The sequence below is a fragment of the Ambystoma mexicanum genome, chromosome 10 (assembly GCF_040938575.1).
Source record: "Ambystoma mexicanum isolate Mex_15411 chromosome 10, UKY_AmexF1_1, whole genome shotgun sequence".
Classification (NCBI taxonomy): domain Eukaryota; kingdom Metazoa; phylum Chordata; class Amphibia; order Caudata; family Ambystomatidae; genus Ambystoma; species Ambystoma mexicanum.
In genome coordinates this window covers 847,445,183-847,464,135 of record NC_090932.1, presented here as the reverse complement: position 1 = coordinate 847,464,135, position 18,953 = coordinate 847,445,183, and the positions used below count along the sequence as shown (strand labels likewise).

The following is an 18,953-nucleotide window of genomic DNA, read 5'->3' as shown; positions in this document are numbered from 1 at the left end:
AGTCGCGGACTTCCCCCCCATCCGCGTTGATGGCAGTCACGATGTCCGTCCAGATCCGAGTCCGTCCGTCCTTGTTGGCGCGCTTACTTCCGAAGAGGGCATCATACTGCCCCAGGACTTGCTCCACCAGGACACCAACTTCGGTGGCAGTGAAGCTGGTGCTCCTCTGCCTCTCTGGCCGGGGGTTGCAAGTGGTGCCAGATGTTTCAGTGCCCGACATGGCAACCCCAGAGGCAGGAGTGGGTGGGCAACTGGGTCCTGGGGCTGGGCTGTGGAGCGATGGTATCCCAGTCGGGAGTCTTCTGTTCCAGCAGGGGTGGACACAGCAAATGGACCCCTGCAGATGGCTGATGTGCAGGCACCAAATGGCAGGGCACGGTGGCAGCAGGCAGGCAGGCAGCAGCAGATGGCTCGTGGGAGGCTGCTCGGGGCTCTGGGGGGCAGTAATTCTGCCTTTTGGGCAGGAGCGTGGTCTTCCGTGTGCTTATGCGTGGCCAGCTTGATACGGAGTGAATTGGCACGTGAAAATCCTGCATGTCTGCGTGTAATTCGAGGAAAGGCCCTTAGCGCGTATGCACGTCAGCACGCATATACGATTTCATTGGACCAAAGGCCCTTAGCGCGTGAGCACGTCTGTGACGTGACGCGCGCGGGTGTTTCCCTCATTGCACGTGATGACAGAACACACGTGGATTTCCACCAATCGCGTGTGAAAGTTCCCGCGCACCCCGGAACACTCGTACCCAGGCTAATCGCGTGTGGAACTTCCCGCGCACCCCGAAACACACGTACCCAGGCCAATCGCGTGTACGCTCACTTCCCTCCGATCACACGCGATGACACTCGGACGTGCAGTTTTACCACCAGTCGTCCTCCGTGCCATCTTCCCACCCATCAGTCACCTGGGTGCCCTGTGGAGCTGCCTCTGACGGTGCGGCCAGGCTGGTGGAGGAGGCATCCCTGCCACAGTCGGGAGTCGGACGTCCAGCAGGGGTGGCCACATCAACGACTGCACCCCAGCCGGCGGAGGATGTGCAGGCAGCAGGAGGCAGTGCACGGGCAGAGGCACAGCAGCAGCAGCAACGTGGTGGGAGCCATGAAGGCTCGGGGCCTTCAACATCGGAGGGGCAGGCATCGGCCGGAGGGCAGGAGGACCCAGGACAGAGAGTGTCTTCCGTGTGGCAGCAGTTGGGCCACGCCATAGATGCGGAGTGGCAGCGGGCGGAAGAGGCACGGCTCACAATGGTCAGGGCGGAGAACTCCATGCGGAGGGCCCTGAGGCGGGCCGAGTGCCTCGAGGCAATCCGCAGGGGTTTGGAGGTGGACACGTCAACGGCCCTGCGGACCCTCGGGCCATGGAGGAGGACCGCCTCCGGGACATTGAACAGGAGTTCGATGATGCCCTGGCCTGGGACATCCAAAAGTGAGCCATCAAACTAGCCCGCTGCCCTTGTACATAGTTATGTAGGTAGTGTTAGGTTTCCTTTTTTTTTGGATTTATTTTGGACCTTTTGGACATTGGCCACATTTTTGTATATAGTTTATTTTATTAGTTAATGTAGTTAGATAGGTTTCATTTCTTTTGTTGGGATAATGGACCCTGGCTTGTTCGTATGTACATAGTTCAATGTTGGATTGTATTTTTCTTTCACAATTTGACCATGGAGCAATGGCTTTCAATTATTATTTCCCATTGGATTCTCTTTTGTGGACAGTGACTTTGGACACCATTACTTTGGATTATGATTTTTGGTTTTGCTTTTTTTCACGGACATGCTTCTTTTCATTTTTGTACATTCCCATTTCTGTTTCTTTATTTTTGATTCTATTTATGTTTCCTTTAATACATATTTTTTTATTGAACTTCAATGTGTAGTATCTCATTGGTTTCATGCATATCATGATATGGGTTTTGAGATTCACTGACACCCATTGGGTGTATGTGAGGGAAATGAGTTTGTTTCGGAACTTGCAATTGGTGTTTTGTCATGTAATTGCCAATTATGAGTGGGTGGATGCAATACTCGGGTGGGTGTTTTGCATTTGGAGGCTGACCATAGGGACCAGGGATCTAGATTGTGATGACATGTTGGCTGGGGAACATGAGTTGGACATGGGTGGGGGCCTGGTGGAGGGTGACCCTGCACTGCTGGGGGGAGACATGGGTGGGGGCCTGGTGGAGGGTGGCCCTGTACTGCTGGGGGGTGGGGGTGGTGGGAGACATGGGTGGGGGCCTGGTGGAGGGTGCCCCTGCACTGCTGTGGGGTGGGGGTGGTGGGAGACATGGGTGGGGGCCTGGTGGAGGGTGCCCCTGCACTGCTGGGGGGTGGTGGGAGACATGGGTGGGGGCCTGGTGGAGGGTGCCCCTGCACTGCTGGGGGGTGGGGGTGGTGGGAGACATGGGTGGGGGCCTGGTGGAGGGTGCCCCTGCACTGCTAGGGGATGGGGGTGGTGGAGAACATGAGTTGGACATGGGTGGGGGCCTGGTGGAGGGTGCCCCTGCACTGCTGGGGGGTGGGGGTGGTGGGAGACATGGGTGGGGGCCTGGTGGAGGGTGCCCCTGGTGGCTGGGGGTGCAGGGGGACATGCATTGGTGGGCAGTAGTGCAAGTTGACATGTGGGTTGGCTGGGGGGCATGGCCATGGGGTGCCTGCAGGACATGTGCAGGGTAGGTCCCTGTGGTGTGAGCCACCTGCAGGGGCCGTGGAGGGTGTAGAGGGAACACCTGGGAGGACCCAAACGTGCAATTCACGTGTGGTGCTCCCCGCGCACCCCTGTAATACACGTACCCTGATGGAATCGTGTGTGATACTTTCCGCGCACCCCTGATATGCACGTACCCTGCTGATATCGCGTGTGAAACTTCCCGCGCACCCCAAAATACACGTAGCCAGGACATTCGCGTGTGGAACTTCCCGCGCACCCCTGATATACATGTACCCTGCTGACTTTGCGTGTGAAACTTCCCACGCACCCCAAGATACACGTAGCCAGGAGATTCGCGTGTGTAACTTCCCGCGCACCCCTGATATACATGTACCCTGCTGACTTTGCGTGTGAAACTTCCCACGCACCCCAAGATACACGTAGCCTGGAGATTCGCGTGTGGAACTTCCCGCGCACCCCGAAATACACGTAGCCAGGACATTCGTGTGCGGAACTTCCCGCGCACCCCTGGAATACACGTACCCTGCTGATATCGCGTGTGAAACTTCCCGCGCACCCCGAAATACACGTAGCCAGGACATTCGCGTGTGGAACTTCCCGCGCACCCCTGATATACACATACCCTGCTGAATTCACGTGTGAAAATTCCCGCGCACCCCTGATGTACACGTACCCTGATGGAATCGCGTGTGGAACTTCAAGCGCACCCCTGTAATACACGTACCCTGCTGAAATCACGTGTGGAACTTCCCGCGCACCCCTGAAATACACGTACCCTGCTGAAATCACGTGTGGAACTTCCCGCGCACCCCTGAAATACACATACCCTGATGGAATCACGTGTGAAACTTCCCGCGCACCCCTGAAATGCACGTACCCAGCTGAAATGACGTGAGGTACTTCCCGCGCACCCCGAAATACACGTAGCCAGGACATTCGCGTGTGGAACTTCCCGCGCACCCCTGATATACATGTACCCTGCTGACTTTGCGTGTGAAACTTCCCACACACCCCAAGATACACGTAGCCAGGAGATTCGCGTGTGTAACTTCCCGCGCACCCCTGATATACATGTACCCTGCTGACTTTGCGTGTGAAACTTCCCACGCACCCCAAGATACACGTAGCCTGGAGATTCGCGTGTGGAACTTCCCGCGCACCCCGAAATACACGTAGCCAGGACATTCGTGTGCCGAACTTCCCGCGCACCCCTGGAATACACGTACCCTGCTGATATCGCGTGTGAAACTTCCCGCCCCCCCCCGAAATACACGTAGCCAGGACATTCGCGTGTGGCACTTCCCGCGCATCCCTGATATACACATACCCTGCTGAATTCACGTGTGAAAATTCCCGCGCACCCCTGATGTACACGTACCCTGATGGAATCGCGTGTGGAACTTCAAGCGCACCCCTGTAATACACGTACCCTGCTGAAATCACGTGTGGAACTTCCCGCGCACCCCTGAAATACACATACCCTGCTGAAATCACATGTGGAACTTCCCGCGCACCCCTGAAATACACGTACCCTGATGGAATCACGTGTGAAACTTCCCGCGCACCCGTGAAATGCACGTACCCAGCTGAAATGACGTGAGGTACTTCCCGCGCACCTCGAAATACACGAAGCCAGGACATTCGCGTGTGGAACTTCCCGCGCACCCCTGATATACACATATCCTGCTGAATTCACGTGTGAAAATTCCCGCGCACCCCTGATGTACACGTACCCTGATGGAATCGCGTGTGGAACTTCAAGCGCACCCCTGTAATACACGTACCCTGCTGAAATTGCGTGTGGAACTTCCCGCGCACCTCTGAAATACACGTACCCTGCTGAAATCGCGGGTGGAACTTCCCGCGCACCCCTGAAATGCACGTATCCAGCTGAAATGACGTGAGGTACTTCCCGCGCACCCCAGTGATACACGTAGCCCGCTTGCCGTGCTGGTACAGGGTTAGCGCAGCCCTTTGCGCTGGATTGGGGATTTTGATAGCTTTTCCCTGCGCGAGAGGCGTTCTTGGGGGCGTAACTGGCGCTGCTGCAGGGTCGCTGCGCCACTGTGCGCCACGGCTGGTTTTGGTAGCTGGAATCCATGAATACGCTGTGCGCGGAAATGGGTTTTGGCGCACGCGGCTGGCGCAGGGATTCGCACGCGCACACTGTGCGCCAGCCGCGTGCGCCACTTGTGCGCTGAATTCTATGAATTACCCCCTTAGTCTCCTGTGCCAAGCCTTGTGAGAGAGCTCGGCTTGAGGGCATATCTGGGAGTTTCCTGGTGTAGCCCAGGGCCTCAGGATGCAGCAGAGCTCCGGCAAGACAAACTTTACCCGTGTTCTGCTCCACCTTGTTTCGGCCCATTTCCTAGCCTGATTATGCCAACTTCAGATCATTTACACATCATCCATAGGTGCGCTGCAAGACAACCGCTGTAAGCCCTTATCTAGTGCATGTTCACCACACATTTACTATGATGTCAGGTAAACAGAGGGCTCGTTCGGGTGCTGCCATGCCTGCGTAATGATGATTGCTACGCAATTTCCGTCTGTTGAGCAGCAACTGGCTTTAAGCATGCTTCGCAACGTGTCCTCGCACACTCTCTTTACATGATGTTATGATGAATGTTCGCTTGTGCAAGTGTGAGCACCGAGACCCGTTGCTAACCGGTGTGCTGTGGTGCACCGGCCTCCAACCTTCCATAATTAGCATCTAAACTCTAATTTACAGCAAACAGGTAGACCCCATGTTTCAGCAACATTTGATTAACCTTGAATCTGTCATTTGATTTAATGCCAACCGACTTTATGATATTGCTACTTTGGGAACCTACCACCAAACGCTGAATCTGGGTACATCTGTAATGTCCCATTTTCCTTTTGGCATTTGGTCATATGGAAAGTAAGTCCACTTTATGGAATGTACTGTTGCCAAGTGCTTGTCTGTTTATTGTCGTGCATGAATGCCCGGTGGTTTAGGGCATTAGACTAATGCACTGTCTTTGATTATTTCTCGTTACTTTAGATCATCTTTGCTGATCTTATGCAATGGTGCACGTTAGTGTTAATTTGCGTCATTGGTTTCACCTCTGGTAAGTCTAATGTTCAGACACATTTTTTTTTTATTGTTGCTGTACAAACTGTCCCAGTTTCTTACAACCAAACATGTTATACAAAAAGAACTACCAAATATCATTCAGCTGCCGGGTTCCTTTAATTTGACATTGGTAACAAATGAATTGAATGGATGGTTTTTGTTTTTCAAAATATATAGCCTCATGCACAAAATACAGTCCGCCAGCATGCTCGCCCACTCTCTCTCTCTCTCTTTAAAAGCCCCTTTCTTTTATAAAGACCTTGAATGCACCCATGGCAGGGAGTAGCTAGGGCCTCATCACGAGTTGGGCAGTGCAGTAACAATGCAGCGGTAATGGCGTTATCGCTGCATTACCGCACCGCCCAACTACGAGTTAGGCAGAAAGTTGGAGGAGTCACCTCCAGCTATGAGTAAGTCTGCCGACTTTCCGCCCATTTTCAGCACAATTACTGCTGCGCAGTTATCGCTGCAGTAATTCCACCGAAAAGGCCCCATTGAGTCCTATGGACAAAAGAAAAATTGGGGACTTACTCCACCACGTCTAATCCAACGGTAATACCGCTGGACCAAATAGTGGTAGCAGTAATAGCGTTGGACGGTGTTTTCTACCAACGCAATTTGAGAATCACAACGCATTTTTAACTAACATCAGAAGATGTCTATTTTTTATGTCCGTGCACCATCTGGTTATTTAGTGGGAATATTTTCTGCATAGTATGTGAATGCAGGCCACCTGCGCCAGACACCAGCACTCTCTTTTAGTGTTCCATCGACCAATAAGCCTTAGATTGCTCATCTGTTATTTTTCATGTATTTATGCATTGGGTTCATTACAGCGCTGCATGCCAACGTTTGAAGAGTAGCTGGTGAAGTTGCCATAAGCAGTGCCAGTGAGTAGCATTTATTGGACACCTTCCATCACTCTTCGGTTTTGGATTGCGTACCCTAAGTCGCATGGATATACCCAGAGAGGGGCCCAAAGCTTGAAGCCACAGGTTGCATGTCTCGGAAAATGCCCAAGAAGGCCCAAAGCGTTCGGGGCTGCTTGTGATCAAGAGCAGACAAAATGTGACCTGGCGATTCAGGCAGGACTTCTCACTTTGTGGTGGGACCAAGCCTGATTTGCAAATGACCTTTCCCCTTCATGGCATGACTGACTGAACAACTATGGGCTGATGGGTTGCCAGAGCAACGTTGGTGGTTAAGATTTTTTCAGAACCTCCCATCCATTACTCTTCAGATTGGCAATAGCAATCGAAATGATGTTATCGACGAGCAGTAAATGGCCAAGTGCTATAGGGACATCTGGCAGAAAACATATATTTTGACAACGCCAACCCTCTGGGGGTGTACTTGTCAATGGGGATGTTGTTTTGTACGCCTCAGAGGTGCTTCTGAGGGCAGTATCTCGTCATTCTTCAGCGGTAGTGGGGTCTATGCTCCCAGAGGTTTGTGTCGGCTAACCAGTGCATTTTTAGTGTTTAAATGCATAAGGTGATTTTGAGTTTATATCTGAGTTTGAGTGGTGGTTTAGCTTGAACTGTTTGGTTAGGGAAACCTATTTTTTTATAGAGTGATGTTTGGGAATTACGGTACGCCAGGGTGCTCATGACTGGAGTGTGGGCTGTGTATTCAGGTCTAACACGAGTAGAGCATGTGTTATAGTAGAAGTTGCCATTGATCTTTGGCTGTAATATTATTTATTCGGGAGTGAACGGGATAAGTTGGTGATCATTCCTAGCAGCAGCCCTTGCATAAGAATGCTGGGGATGGATGATGAAGCATAGAAAGGTTGCTTCCATTTTGAAGCCAATTCGACATAGGCTGCTTCCTCGTGTCCATGGATGCAAAGGCTGCTTCCTCATGTCCACAGATGCACAGGCTGCTTCCTCGTGTCTATGGATGCATCCATAGGCTGCTTCCTCGTACCCATGGATGCATCCATAGGCTGCTTCCTCGTACCCATGGATGTATAGGCTGCTCCCTCATGTCTATGGATGCATAGGCTGCTTCCTCGTGTCCATGGATGCATAGGCTGCTTCCACGTGTCCATGGATGCATAGGCTGCTTCCTCATGTCCATGGATGCATAGGCTGCTTCCTCATGTCCATGGATGCATAGGCTGCTTCCTCATGTCCATGGATGCATAGGCTGCTTCCTCATGTCCATGGATGCATAGACTGCTTCCTCGTGTCTATGGATGCATCCATAGGCTGCTTCCTCGTACCCATGGATGTATAGGCTGCTTCCTCATGTCCATAGATGCATAGGCTGCTTCCTCATGTCCACGGATGCACAGGCTGCTTCCTCATGTCCACGGATGCACAGGCTGATTCCTCGTGTCCACGGATGCACAGGCTGATTCCTCGTGTCTATGGATGCATCCATAGGCTGATTCCTTGTACCCATGAATGTATAGGCTGCTTCCTCATGTCCATAGATGCATAGGCTGCTTCCTCATGTCCATGGATGCATAGGCTGCTTCCTCATGTCCACGGATGCACAGGCTGATTCCTCGTGTCTATGGATGCATCCATAGGCTGATTCCTTGTACCCATGGATGTATAGGCTGCTTCCTCATGTCCATGGATGCATAGGCTGCTTCCTCATGTCCATGGATGCATAGGCTGCTTCCTCATGTCCGTGGATGCATAAGCTGCTTCCTCATGTCCATAGATGCATAAGCTGCTTCCTCGTGTCCATGGATGCATGTGGATAGGCAGTTTGTGACATGAGTTTGGTTGATGGTTCATTTTGCAACCAATTCTGAAATGGGTTTGGGGTTCATTGGTGTAGATTTGTGAGCAGATGCATGCCTACTTGAAACAAACATGTTGAGTGTGTCGAATCTTGGGGAACCCTTCTGTCAATGCTAAATGGCCCCATCATGTGAATTCCCAACTGGAGCAGGCGGGGAGAGGAAAGTAGGAAGAGAAGGGGGAGGAAGAGGAGGAAGAGGCAATTGGCTTGGATATGGTGATCGGGTTGGATAGAGTGAAGATTTGGGAGATACACTCTTGAGTTTGTCTCACTGGGTATCAAGCCTCACATTGACGACTGCCTGGTTCAGTATCATAGTTGTTATTCATCCATTAGAAGGAGTTCTAGTAAATTCAACTTTTAATAGAATTGTGGATCCTGGGATGTTTAATTTTATTCAGTGAAGTCTGTATGAGCTGAAAAGGTGGATCCTTCCAACCTGCTGATCTTCTTTGCTTTTACATATTCATTTTAAAAAAGTATTTGAGATAGATGTTTGGAAGATTTAGTAGCCGGCCAGAGCAGATCAAGTGTTGACTATGTGTGCACAAGTTTCCTAGCGCAACCGGGACAAACATAAGGAATAGGTTCTTCCCTCCCATGCGTTATCTTTGCGTTGTTTGATACGTTTTCTTTGGTTTAATGCTCTGCTGCACACTGTATTCTCTCCCCCGTTGATTGCATGTTTAAGTTCTTAGAGTTAGGTCTTACTCAAAGCTTGCTGCCTCCCTCAGACATCCTCCTGAGGTGGGCAGTCCCTCACCTAAATAGTCTCCTAGCTGCGAAATAAACCACCTCCTCAAAACATTGTTTTGATGCACTATTATTGTTCTTCCGCAGTTGGCTGTGTAGGTGGGTGATGGGAGACATGAACTTTTAGCTGATAAAGTGAGTGTTACCCCCAACTAGATGCCATTGATTGACAGGCTAAGACATCTGATTCTGTGTCTTTTCATAGATAATATGTCTGCTGTAATTTATAATATCTGGGAACTATGTTCTGTAAAAAAGGATTAACACAGGCACTGGGCAGCAATACAAATAAGAAATCAAGAGTTAAGCTGCATACAAGTTAGGGTATTTGTGTCAAAATTAGTCAGAGGAATGGAGCCACGCTTCAAAGGCCCAGTACTCCTACTCTGCTATTAAGATCTGTGTGTGTGTTTCTGTCTAGGAAACATGCAACCCACTTGAGAAATAACGATCATAATAATAAAAGTAAATAATCATAATGACAATTCTAACAATAGTAATACTAATAAGAAGAATGAGAATGAGGATGGGAAGGAGGTGGGGAAGGAGGAGGAGTGAGAGTAGGAGAAGGTGAATGAGAATAAGAAGAAGGAACGAGGAGTAGGAGGTAGAGCAGGAGAAGGTGAATGAGGATAAGAAGGAAGGAGGGAAGGAGAAGGAGAGGGAGAGGGTGAGCAGGAGAAGGTGAATGAGGATAAGAAGGAGGAAGAGGAGGAGGAGGGGATAGTGGCGGTGGTGATGTCTGGAAATGGAGTGTCCATTAACAGAGCCACGTGATTTCTGCATACCTCTGTATTGCTATTATTCAACTTAGAACCTTATTATAGGTATGGTGGATAGAGTAAGTCATCTGCTATTTTTGATATCTCCTACTTTTAAAATAAAATACCACCTAACTATGAGCTGAGGTTTGGGCTACATGGCATATTTGTGTCTCATGCTGCAAATATCCCATGCAATCCCAGCTCATGGTTAGGTGGCATTTTAAAATAGGACAAAAAATATCACCCGTTTTTGGTGTTACTGTCATATTCCGGATGAGATGCAAAGCGGAGAGAGACCTAATTCTTCTTACATCCTTTGGTTGTTTATTTCTAATAGTGGCAACTATCTTACTGAAACCGCTGACTCACACTAAAAAGGTGATCACCTGCAATAGAGGTTAAGGTGACTTCCAATAGAGAATCTGCACCATAATGAATAATTGACAACATCAAAGTACCACATTCCATAAATTATGCTTGAATAATCAGCCTTCTGGAATACAGATGTGTAACGCTCACCTGGTTCCTACGGAGGCGCTGACTCAGGCTGGACTGCGACCCTGGGTTCGGGATGTGCTCAGGGTGGGACCTCCGAATACAAACTGCCTGGTTTGTGAGGTATTTTTCTGTAGATGGGAAAAAAAGGGGTAAATACCCAAGTGATAGGATGAGGTTCCCCCCCAGTCTTGCTTCTCCCACTTCTAGGCTTTCAACAAGTCTCAGCGAGCTCTTACCTTTGGCTTGGTGAAGGTGAGCTCTCCATCCTGCTTCTGGTGCAGGGGCGCATGGAGTCCAGTTACGTCATTGGATGAATTCAATGTGCAGGTTAGAGTCCCTTTGCAATAGTCTTTAGATGCTGAGACTCCGTTGGGCGATGTTGTTGCAGTTGCACGTGCGGAGACACGTGAGTATAATTGAACTATGGTCTTTTCCAAAATGGCACCTGTAACAATGTCTTTTCCCTTTCAGGTGCTGGGATGCTGTGGACGATGCCGCTGTTGCTGCACGTGCGGAGTCCGGTAAGTATAACTGAAACGTGGCCTTATCCTAATGGACGCCTTTAAACAATGTCTTTTTCCCTTTCAGGTGCTGGGATGCTGTGGACGATGCCGCCGTTGCTGCACATGCGGAGTCCGGTAAGTATAACTGAAACGTGGCCTTATCCTAATGGGCGCCTTAAACAATGTCTTTTTCCCTTTCAGGCGCTGGGATGCTGTGGAGGATGCCGCCGTTGCTGCACATGCGGAGGCCGGTAAGTAATAGTTAAACTGTAACCTTATCCAAATGGGCGCCTTTAACAATGTCTTTTTCCCTTTTAGATGCGGGGATGCTGCCGGAGTGAAGGCCGCGGTGAGCCTTGGAGTGATCAAGGATGGATAAAGTAAGCGAGCGCGGCTGCAGGCGTTTTGCACGTTTTCTAACCTTGAACTTTTCTTTGCAGGTCTCGGAGACTGGATTCTGGAGGTTGAATTCAGGTACGTATGAATTCCGGCGTGTTTTCTTAACCCCAGGTTGCTGCTCGGCTGAGGATGTATCCGGACCAGGAATGCAGGAGCCGACACGGTGAGCGTCCTGCTGCTGCTGCAGAATAACGCGAAGCACGTGAAATCCATCGGGCGTGGTTTAAATAGTGTAGCAGAGCTTTGGTGCATGTTCTTCCTCCAGCCCCACCCAGGTAAGAAAAGAGTTCCTGATTTGAGGAAGTAGTTCCTCTCAGCCCTGCTGGCTGGGAACTTCAGCCTGACTGGGTTGCTCTGGGTGAGTATGCAGCATGGTCTGCCCCAGGTAAGTCCACCCAAGCATTATGACATGGTTTACCCATACGAGCCCGGCGCCTATGGCGCTGGGACTGAAACCCTTTATGAGCCTGCCGCCAAAGGTGCCAGGACACGGTCCAAAGGGCCCCTGTAGGGGCCTGCTGGGTCCGGAAGAATGAAAGGCGGGCCTGCTTCCGAGGATGCTGGACCTGTCCTGGCTCCTCGGGAGCAGTGCTCATGACAAGATGCCATCATCATAGCACTCAATGTCAGGAGTCTGCAAACTTTGGATCTCCAGATGTCTGACAAAAACTCCCATCAGCCCTTGAAAGCATAGTCAATTGTGAGGGCTTACGATAGCCATAGTCAACAACTTCTGATGAGCTGCTGGTTGCAGACACTACCTTAGGTAGCCACAAAGGGACCTTGGTACCAGACACCGATCATCTAAATACAAACATTTCGAAAATGTACCCCAAGAATTTGCCACCTTACCTTTGCATAAGTTGACTAAATAGGATATGCTTCCTTAATTTTCTCTGACTTTACCTGCAATATATGTTCTCCCCCATCTGTATATTAATAAGCCATCACAGAATGTGCTTCCCCACCCACCTCTGTATGAATAATATGGCCTAGAAGGTGCTTGTCCTAATGCAAATGAACTCCTCAAAGAAACCCAACAGTCAGTGGTACTAATGGAAAATTCTTATTTGCAGTAGTGAGTAGAGTGTTGGTAACGATACCCATAAAGGAACATCCAATCTTCAGTATAGAAAATTACCCACTAACATACTTTAAACTCATGCTTCCCACACATATTTCCTAGATTCCATAATTCAAAGATGTTCTCAGGTGATATGCTTTGCAGTGCTGTGACTAAATGACTACTGCACTGCTGAGTACAGAGTTGAATAGTGGCTAATCCAACTTCTCAGCCCCACACTACTACTAAACCAGCAGTGATCCGAATTGCCTCCGCGATACCATTGGCATCACGTACCAGGCTCTGGTATGGCTGTCATCCTTCCACTTGGACCAAGCTTCCCAGGTTCAACTTGGGTCCTTCCTCTCCACCACCTCTCTCTCCACATGTGGTGTTCCTCAGGGCTCTATCCTCTCCCCCTGGCTTTTTAATGTCTACCTGGCCCCTTTGGCCAACCAGATCCCTACCTTTTCCACTAACTTTCAGTGTTATGCGGATGACATGTTGTTCTCTTTCAGGATACCCTTAGCCTCCTCCCCGACTGCTGATCCACTGTACAGCATGGTGCGCCTCTAATGAGCTCTGCCTTAATGCCAGTAGGAATGAAATCTTTCTCATTGGGACCCCTGCTCCGGCTTTCATCCTCTCTCTCTGGCCGGCCTCCCTGGACCCTCTGCCCTCACCCTCTTGTGAGGCAAAAAGCCTTGGGGTCATCTTCGACTCCACTCGCTCCTTCTCTCCTCACATCACAGACCTTTCCAGAAAGGCCCATTTTCAGCTGCACCTCCTTAGAGGTATTCTCCCTTTTCTCACCTACTCATAGAAGCTCACTGTCTCAAGAGCCCTGGTTCTCTCTAGGCTGGACTACTGCAACAGCCTCTTTCTCAATCTGCCTAACTCTACTCTTTGTCCTCTACAGCTCATCTGGAACAGGCCCGTGAGACTTATCCTTGGCCTCAAGCCCAGAGACTGCATCTCTCTGGCCCTGAAATCACTTCACTGGCTCCCGGTAAATGCAAGGATCAAGTTCAAGACCCTCTGCATCGTCCGCAAGGCTTTCTGGGGCCAGGGCCCACACTATCTCCAACTCTCTGTTCCTAAATATCTTCCAACTAGAACTCTCCACTCGTCTACTTCTAATTCTCTGCGGGTGAGTCGCTTCTCGAAGCAGAGACTAGGGAGAAGATCTCTCTCCTTTGCAGGTGCCTCACTCTGGAACAGCCTCCCTGCATCTCTCCGCCTTGAGCCGGATCTCCATAAGTTCCAGAAGCTCCTCAAGGCCTTCCTTTCTCCTCTGCTTTTTCTCTTCCTCTTCCTCTTCCCTGCTAACCCTCACTTGCTCCTCCACCGCTCTGCTGACTGGCTGCTTGGTGTTCTTACAGGACACCCGGCCCCATCATGTCCAACCCCCCTGCACTTGCCTGCTGGCCTTCCTGCACTGCTGCCTGGCCTTCCTTGCACTTCTGGGTTGGGATTCCCCTTGGAGTCCCAGCCTTCCTCGCACTTAACTCAGGGTCCTGCTGCTCTGGGTGCACTTCTCCCCGTACACTTGTCCCATCACTTCTTATCTGTGCACTTGCACAATCTAAATGATACTAGGCCTAGTAAAACCGTTGGTCTTGTCCTCCCTGTGTTCCCCCTTCCTTGCCTGGTTGTGCCTTGAAACACTTGTGTATAGGCACATTATAAATGACATATCAATCAATCAATCATAAAGGTGAGACGGGCACAGCTTGACAGGTATACCTAACTCACCTCTTTTGTTAGCGTAGGCCGAGGGCAGGCTATATCTTCAGGAGGGATGCAAGCTGATACAGCTGAAACACAAACAACAATAGTCCAATCAAGGTTCTATAAAAATAGCACCTTTAACAAAAACTATCAATGCACACAACTAACTGAAAACACTAAAGACCCACACCTGTAAAATAAACAGAGAGAATGCAGACTTTGAGAATAAAAGGCACTCTGGGTTGATAGGCAGTGGTGCTCAGGAAAAAGATTTCAGCAGCAATGGCAGTGTTCAGGGAAATATCTTTAAACAGCAAGGGGGGCTTGAGCCACTATGCTCCTTTAATATGAACCAGGGGACAGGGCCTCTCCAAATACCTCTATTGCTTTGTTTTGGATGCTCAACAGCATTTATTCAGGCTTCTGGGTGCTTTTCTGAAGTCAAGCATGTGTTGAGACTATGGAGTTGCATTGATCCAGTGGTATCGGGATGAAGTCGGCTTTGAGACGGGCCCCTCCTGTGCGTCGTGTCAGTGCTTCAGGCGGTTTGAGTTGATGGGGACCCAACAGCTTGAGTCAATGGCGATTTGGGCCAAAGTGGTTTGAGTCAGTGTTCGAGGCTGGTGAGTCGATGGCTTCCAGCGGGTCAAGCCAGCTTTCTAGTTGGGCCAAGATGATTTTTCTGTTGGGTCAGCGTTCGGATGCAGTGAGTCTTGTGTTTCCAACGGGTGGGTGGCGGCAGCGACATGCTGCACCGAGACAGCTTGAAGAAGCAAGAAAACTATTTGAAATTCTTAGAGTGCCAAAAGCACCACCACAGGTCCTGTACTGGCTTGAAGTGAGCCGAGCGTGGTTGAGCCAGCTCAGAGATGTCTTGGGGTGCAAACAGGATTCCTAGCTGCCTCTCTACCTCTGAGTTGCAAGGAGGCCAAGCCAGAGTCTCCAGTCACAAAGTGAATCCACAGATCTGCACTGCCATTCGAGGAAGATTGTCTGGCACCTACAGGGGGTACTTTAACTCCAGTGAACAGTATCCTGGTGTCCGTGTACAAACAGCGGAAAAGCCTTGGTTCAGAGCAGTGTCACACCAAATGTTCCCTTGAGATAGGGGACATAACTTCCCTCTGCATTGGAGCTCTCTGTGGTCTCCACCTTGCAGGGGATTTTGGAATGGACTGTATTCCCAACAGAGTTTCAGTGAAATCCTTCTTGTCATGTAGTCCAAAGATGATTCAACTAACAGGGTTTCCTATCCTTATAAAGGCAAAATGTTACAATGGATTCATCTAAAGCAAGCCTGTTGTCAGCGGTCTAATCCAGGCTTCACTAAAAAGTGTCCTTTGCCTTGCCTTCTAATATCATACCCAGTGTGCTTTCTCTGCAGGAAGTGGAGGAGGGCAGGAAGTGGAGGAGGGCAGGAAGTGTAGAGAGACATAACAGAAACCAAGATGGTGCAAACCCTCTCCCGGCTGCCCTCTTCTCTGGGCTTCTCTACCTCCAACCCCTTCCCATGGCTGCAGACTTCAAAAGGACTGCATCGTTCAGAACCCTGGTGTGAGAGTTTCTTTGTTTTATCAGAGCTGCCTTTCAGCACCAGTTTCCAGGGGACCTCCTGGGTAAGATTTATGTGCACTTGGAGGAAGGTGCTGCCTTCCACATGGGGGGTCATAGAAGCAGCTTTTGGGGCATTGCCCCACATAGCTATTGTAGAGACATCTCAGCCAGACGGCTAATACACATCAGCCCTGTCATGGGTGAAGCACTGCTGAACAAGATGACACAATATGATATCTAAATGTTGTGGCTGTATTTTTGTGTGACCTTAGGAGCCACCATGCCATAACCAGACACAGTTTATATTTCCTGTTTAGCATGCTACCAGGCTGACTTGGATAAACAATTATTATATTTTGGTCAGTGGTGCAGAAGATTACAAAGCCCGCTCTGCCTGTGTTCCAGTAGCCTTCAGGAGTGCACATGAAACCTTTGAATTCACTGCGGGCTGATGCTGGAAATCTCAGGAGACTGTCTGGACTTGCTGTTTCAGACCTCCCTTTCAGAAACAGAACTACCTACATCATCTAGTGCCTCCATGTCCTTTTTGCAGATCATAGTTGAGAAGATAAATTCTTGCTGTAGGAAAATATTATGAGTTTCTCCAGTGGGTCCTAGTTTTATTTAGTACAACCGGTTTGGTATTGGACTTCTTTCTGACTATATGAGGATAAATTCCAAAGAGACAGTTTGGGGAAATTCCTAGAATGGAAATGCATGTGCAAAAACAATGGGCCTCATTACAAGTTTGCCAGTCCGGTAACAACGGTATCGGTAAGCTTGCCAGTACCGTTGTTACCGGACCAGCAAACTACAAGTTCTGCTCGCCAGGACTGACCGGCCGGGGTGGATCGGCACCCGCTAGCAGACCATGTCGGATGCACCGGCACCATTCATGAATGGTGCCGGTGCATCCGGCCTCCCCATTCCCATTGATCCCTATGCTTCAGTATTTGCGCCAGCATGGATTTTTATGCAAGTGAAAATGCTGGAGATCCCTATGGGGTCTGTCTGGTTTATGCAGTAGCATAAAGCAGACAGACTCCATCGGGATCCATAGTACATGCTAGCTAACATGCTTGCATGGCTGCCAGCATGGTCTACAATAAAAATGTAACACTGCTCGACATTCTTGCATGTTGGACAGCGTTTAATTGTAATTGTGAACACTCTTTCCAAGCTTGCATGTCGGGCAGCGTTTAATTGTAATTGTGTGCTCACACAATGACAAGCAGTGCTCACAGTTAAAAGTAAACATTGGCTGGCATGTGAGCAAGCCAGACAATGTTTACTCGCTTTGCAATGCGGAGTGCAAACGTGTCGGCCAAAAGGCACCCTTTTGCTCTGCACATTTGCACTCTGCTGTGCAAATGATGAACATTTGGCAGCAGGGATCAGGCTATGCTTGAGTGCAAATGTACCAGGTCCCCGCCATCAAATTACGAATGAGAGGAACATGAGATCCCGTGTGTCTGTGCAGTATACCCCATTTTCTTTTGGCCGCAGCTAAAATGTCTTGCTACAGGGTTGAGAATGTGAAGATAAAGAGTCCAGCACACATCTGTTACTGCGCCACAAGAAGTATCACTCCGAACTGTTTTTTGCATTTTCTTGCATTTTTAGCATGCATTTTTATTTTGATTTTAGGCCCATAGTGATAACACGTATTTCGGCACTCCTAGTGTGCCTTTTTCAAATCTGGGCAATACATTCTTTACAAATTACGATCTTTTAGTGTTCAAAAGGCTCTCTACTGACGTATTTTGAGCAATAGAAAACGAGAGTCCCGTCAGACTCAAATGCAAAGTTCGTGCTTCAAAATCAGGTTTCCTGCATCACGCGTCGTGTTCCAAAACGTTTGAGAATGTGGACTGTCTTTGTATTTATGATGGCATTAGTATTGGCCTTACAATGCATATTCTATTTTTTGGCCACTTTATTCTGAGGAAAGTATATGTTATCCTTATTATGTGCTCACAGGTTTTCTCAGTGTTGTCTACCCCTCTTGTATTTATTTAATTGTATGTCTTCCTATTGGCCCCATGTACCTTTTAGTGCATATGGCTTGTATCTCTTTTAATGTATTGACGTTGTTTACTTATTATTGCAGCACATTCACTCAATTCCTTATGGGATACTGAATGAATGTATATTGTTAAAAGCCACATTTTCCCATATCCCTGTATTTAATGAATAAGCACCCCTACACCGTGTGGTCACAGTCCAGGGTCCCAAGTTAGAGGCTTAGTGAAGAAAGGGCCTCAACACCAGGCCCGGGTGCCTTTACCACCCAGTGAAGCCCCTAGAATGTGTGCTTATTTCTATTAGCACCCCAAACACCTACTCCAATACTACTTCCAGACAGACCCTCACCGACAACCTCTCGGTCGTTCCTTTGCCAGGTCTATGGACTCTTCATATGATCTCTGTGCTCTGCCCTATCTCCTCCTCTCCCATTAATGGTGGCACTCACTGGGAAGTTCTCATGGCTTCCTTCGACTCCTCTAAAGTCATCATTAATGTCTATTTTAATGGCACGGTCATGGTCCTAGGCCCACAGGCCACTCTCCTCCTCTTTGATATGCGCTTCCCTCGCCTCATCAATTTCCTCTCATCTCCTGCTGTCCCCTCCTCCCCCCAACTTGGCTACCTTGCCCTCTCTCGCCTCCTCATCTGCCCCTTCTAGGGCTCTTTCTCCTCCACAGGGCATACCTCTGATCTGTACTCCTCCCCGGAAGGTCTTTAAGGCTGTCAACCTTCTTCATATTGCCACTTTCAACTCTCGCTCTGCTGTCAAGCACTCTGCTGACATCTGCCACCTCCTTGAAGAACTAGACCTTGATGTCCTTGGTCTTACTGAGACTTGGTACAGGGCCAGCTCTGTCACAAGCTTTGACACTCTCCCTGATGGCTACAAGATCCTCTCTGCACCCAGATCCTCCCAGTCCGGTGGGGGGTTAGCCGTGATCTTTCCTGAGTGAATTCCTGCCTCTATCATTCCCACTCAGACCTACTCCTCTTTTGAATGCCTTGTCTGTAGGCTCTCTCTCGCTCCTATCCATTCTCTTACTGTGGCTACCATCTACCGGCCTCCTGGTCAAATCACCTAATTTCTCTCTGAATGGGCAGACCTCTCCTCCTCCCTCCTGACCTCTACCACTCGA

At 49.4% G+C, this 18,953-nt stretch overlaps 1 protein-coding gene across 1 annotated transcript in view; it reads left to right on the top strand.

Moving 5' to 3' along the window:
- Nucleotides 1-18,953, top strand: part of LOC138491791 (transient receptor potential cation channel subfamily V member 6-like) — a 372,724-nt gene that overhangs the window by 306,959 nt on the left and 46,812 nt on the right. Inside the window, exon 12 of the mRNA XM_069618499.1 lies at nucleotides 5,693-5,759. Coding sequence (XP_069474600.1) covers nucleotides 5,693-5,759 — 67 coding nt within the window. The remainder of the gene's footprint in view (nucleotides 1-5,692; nucleotides 5,760-18,953) is intronic.